Source organism: Diplotaxodon limnothrissa, linkage group LG2 (genome assembly GCF_057381915.1).
Source record: "Diplotaxodon limnothrissa isolate DT_005_m linkage group LG2, D_limnothrissa_male_GT1.1, whole genome shotgun sequence".
NCBI classification, from domain to species: domain Eukaryota; kingdom Metazoa; phylum Chordata; class Actinopteri; order Cichliformes; family Cichlidae; genus Diplotaxodon; species Diplotaxodon limnothrissa.
This window is the reverse complement of record NC_140597.1, coordinates 9,890,008-9,893,214: the sequence shown is the minus strand read 5'-3', so window position 1 is coordinate 9,893,214 and position 3,207 is coordinate 9,890,008. Positions and strand designations below refer to the sequence as shown.

Below are 3,207 nucleotides of genomic sequence, written 5' to 3'. Positions count from 1 at the left end.
GAACTGAGGTTGTGGGCATACAGCGATGCTGATTGGGCAGCTGATGTAACAGACAGACGGAGTACAACTGGTTATTGCATAAGCTTGTCTGTAGATGGTTCTTTAATCTCATGGAAAACCAAAAGACAACCTACTGTTGCATTATCTACCTGTGAAGCGGAGTACATGGCTTTAGCTGCGACCCTACAAGAAGTTTTGTACCTAATGCAACTGTTACAAGGTATTGATGGACAAAAATATGCACCGCCAAAAGTTCATGAAGATAATCAGGGTGCAATTGCGTTGGCGAAGAATCCTGTGACGAGACAGAGATGTAAACATGTTGACATAAAGTACAACTTTGTGAGATCAACTGTGAGTGCAGGAAAAATAACTCTGGATTATTGTTCAACAGAAGAGATGGTTGCAGATGTAATGACAAAGCCTGCAACAAAAGTTAAGCTGTTCAAGTTTGAGAAGTTTATGTTTGGGCATTAACATGGTATACGAACATGTATACAGTACTGAGGAAGAAACCTTTTGTTTGTTGTTTTTTTTGTTTACTTAAGAGCATCATAATATGAGAGCAAGTGGGGGTGTTGAAATAAGAAGAGAAAATGCTCTCAATTATGGAGACAGTCAAATGGTTTATTTATGTTTGATGTGTGCTTTACATTTGTGTGGCTGTTAATAAAGTTAGCGCGCTCTAGGGGGCGTATGCGTTCATCAAAAAATGGCCGAAGGCTGATGTGTGATTATTCCTCCCAAAATGTCGTTGATGAAGTTAGCTATGCACGTTAGATTTTACTGCGCATTTTCATACCTCTGCCAACAGAGTGCTTTATCCGCACCTGAGCACAGGTGGCTCCTCCTCCTTCCTGTTGGGAATGCTGGCGAGCACTCAGTAATCCTGTTCTGTTTCCAGCTGTGTGAGAAGAGTCGGACAGCTCCTAATCCTGCCTCCAGGCAGGTCCAGCTGGACCTTCACCGAACCCTGACGACCAATCAGCACTTCTCCTCGCCGTCCAGCCCCGCCCTCCAGCCCCACCCTTCAGCCCCGCCCTCCAGCAGCTCCGCCGCATCCTTCTGGCCTTCTCCGGGCATAACCCTGCCATTGGCTACTGCCAGGTACTCAACAGGTCAGAACAAAAGTATAAATTTTATATCTGAGTTCTTATGTGGACCCGCCTTCCAGGCAGAACCTCACCTTCCATGAATGTCCACAGGTTAGCGGCCCTCGCTCTGCTGGTCCTCCAAAGTGACGAAGACGCCTTCTGGTGTCTGGTGGCAGTGGTGGAAGCCATCATGCCTCAGGACTCCTACACCAAGAATCTGGTGGCCTCTCAGGTCAGCAGACACACTCACCTGCTTGCCTGCTGTGATCTGTTTTAGTGATCAGTGAGGCTGATCTCTGTGAGTCTTTGTGCTCAGGCGGACCAGCGCGTGCTGAAGGACTTCATGGCGGAGAAGCTTCCTCGCCTGGCATCTCACTTTGAGGATCACAACATTGACGTCTCTCTGGTCACCTTCAACTGGTTCCTGGTGGTTTTTGTGGAGAGTCTGCCCAGCGACATCCTGATGCCTCTGTGGGACGCCTTCCTGTATGAGGGTACCAAGGTACCATACACCCGAACACACCATGACAGAAATGCAGACAACACTTGAATGCACCACAGTAGTGTCCATGGAAACAAAAATGATTTTGTTTTCACCTTTAGATGTCTTTATTTACATTTTAGGAGTAATAAGACATTGTTTACTAAGCATGGGGAACTGTCATGTGACATGAAATAGGAGTGGGAAAGCAGATAATTCTAGTAACGACCTCACAGTCTACCACAAGCAGCGTAAATCCAGACGATGAGCGGGACAATGGCTTTGGGCTTGTTTCTGCAATGTGACAAATGCAGCACAGCTTTTACATTGTTTGTCTCAGGAAATAAAATCACAGTTCAGACACAGAAATATATACCACACAGGGATAAATGCTGACAACAGCTTCAGCCACGTAGATCCAACCCAAAATTTTAATTTAAACTTAAAGCTCAACTACCAAGTAAGTTAATATTATCTGGCAACTGAGGAACCAAGTGGCTTATTGGAAATCGATCAGAGCTGTAATGAGTAAAGGGCCCAACTGCACCACAACTGAAAGAGTAATTTATGACTCACCTCCTCAAAGTTTCCAATTAATTGTGTGGCGTGAGTGTCCTGTTATGAAATGCGTGTCTGTGCTGCAGGTGATCTTCAGATACACTCTGGCTCTGTTCAAATACAAAGAGGACGACATCCTGAAGATTCACGACAGCGTGGAGATCTACCAGTACCTACGCTTCTTCACAAAGACCGTCTCCAATGCCAGGTACGCACTCGCCTCCACCCGCCTTAATCTACGAGCTGTTACACTCTCAGAAGTGTAGCGGATGTAGCTGTTGAATCTTTGAGCTTCAAACCCTTTTTACTGAAATTTTGTGAGAAGTTTAAATTTCCCTGATCACAGTAACAACGATTTAAAGATTTTTAAGTATCTGCAGCTCTCGGATACATGTGGTCCAGTCAGTCCAGTATTTCCTGCTCAAACTGCAGTACCTGAAGTATCAAGCAGCATAAAACAGAAACACTCAAGCTGATCAGTTTCCAGTTCCTCTGTGTTGGTGATCGAGTCCTTTCCACCTGCGTGTGTCCATGCAGGAAGCTGACCAGCATCGCCTTCAACGACATGAACCCATTCCCCAGCCGGCTGCTGAGGAACCGGCGAGTGCTCCACCTGGAGCGCCTGCAGGCGGAGCTGCGTGAGCTGGAGGAGCAGCACAAGGAGTTCATCACCGAGAGCGTCGTACGGAAAGACAAAGAGCTCGACGTCATGGTGAGCGAGGACGACGAGGACCTCTGATCACACGGGACGCTTCAGCTGCTCACTTCGAGACGACGATGAGTTTTCCATGAGTTCAAGAGAATTTCACTAAACCGGCTGTTAACTGGTTTCCTTCACACCAAACACAGGATTGTGTCAGGTTCACCATCTCTACTAACACTACAAGGAAACAGACGCATACAGATTTAACTGCATCACATCTCTGAAACAAGCTTGCAGTAAACAAATGTGTACTGTGTTCACGTGTGTAATAAGTCAGGCTGCAGAAATGTGCAGATGTATTTCAGTGAATTCATTTGGATTAATATGTGATAGCTTATTTATTTCATTGCATCTTTTGCTTTATACCTAAA

At 45.8% G+C, this 3,207-nt stretch overlaps 1 protein-coding gene across 1 annotated transcript; it reads left to right on the top strand.

Moving 5' to 3' along the window:
- The first annotated feature begins 1,155 nt into the window (after positions 1-1,155).
- On the top strand, positions 1,156-2,872 carry LOC146638209 (TBC1 domain family member 2A-like). The gene is made up of 4 exons (XM_085366831.1): positions 1,156-1,326; positions 1,411-1,596; positions 2,220-2,341; positions 2,671-2,872. Exons 1-4 carry the CDS (start codon positions 1,156-1,158, stop codon positions 2,870-2,872), a joined length of 681 nt encoding a protein of 226 aa, XP_085222957.1.
- The last annotated feature ends 335 nt before the right edge of the window (positions 2,873-3,207 follow it).

Coding starts and splice junctions, on each gene's coding strand:
- LOC146638209 (XM_085366831.1), top strand. CDS start 1,156: ATGTGGACCCGCCTTCCAGGCAGAACCTCACCTTCCATGAATGTCCAC. Junction 1,327..1,410: donor AGAATCTGGTGGCCTCTCAG/GTCAGCAGACAC, acceptor CTTTGTGCTCAG/GCGGACCAGCGCGTGCTGAA. Junction 2,342..2,670: donor AAGACCGTCTCCAATGCCAG/GTACGCACTCGC, acceptor GTGTCCATGCAG/GAAGCTGACCAGCATCGCCT.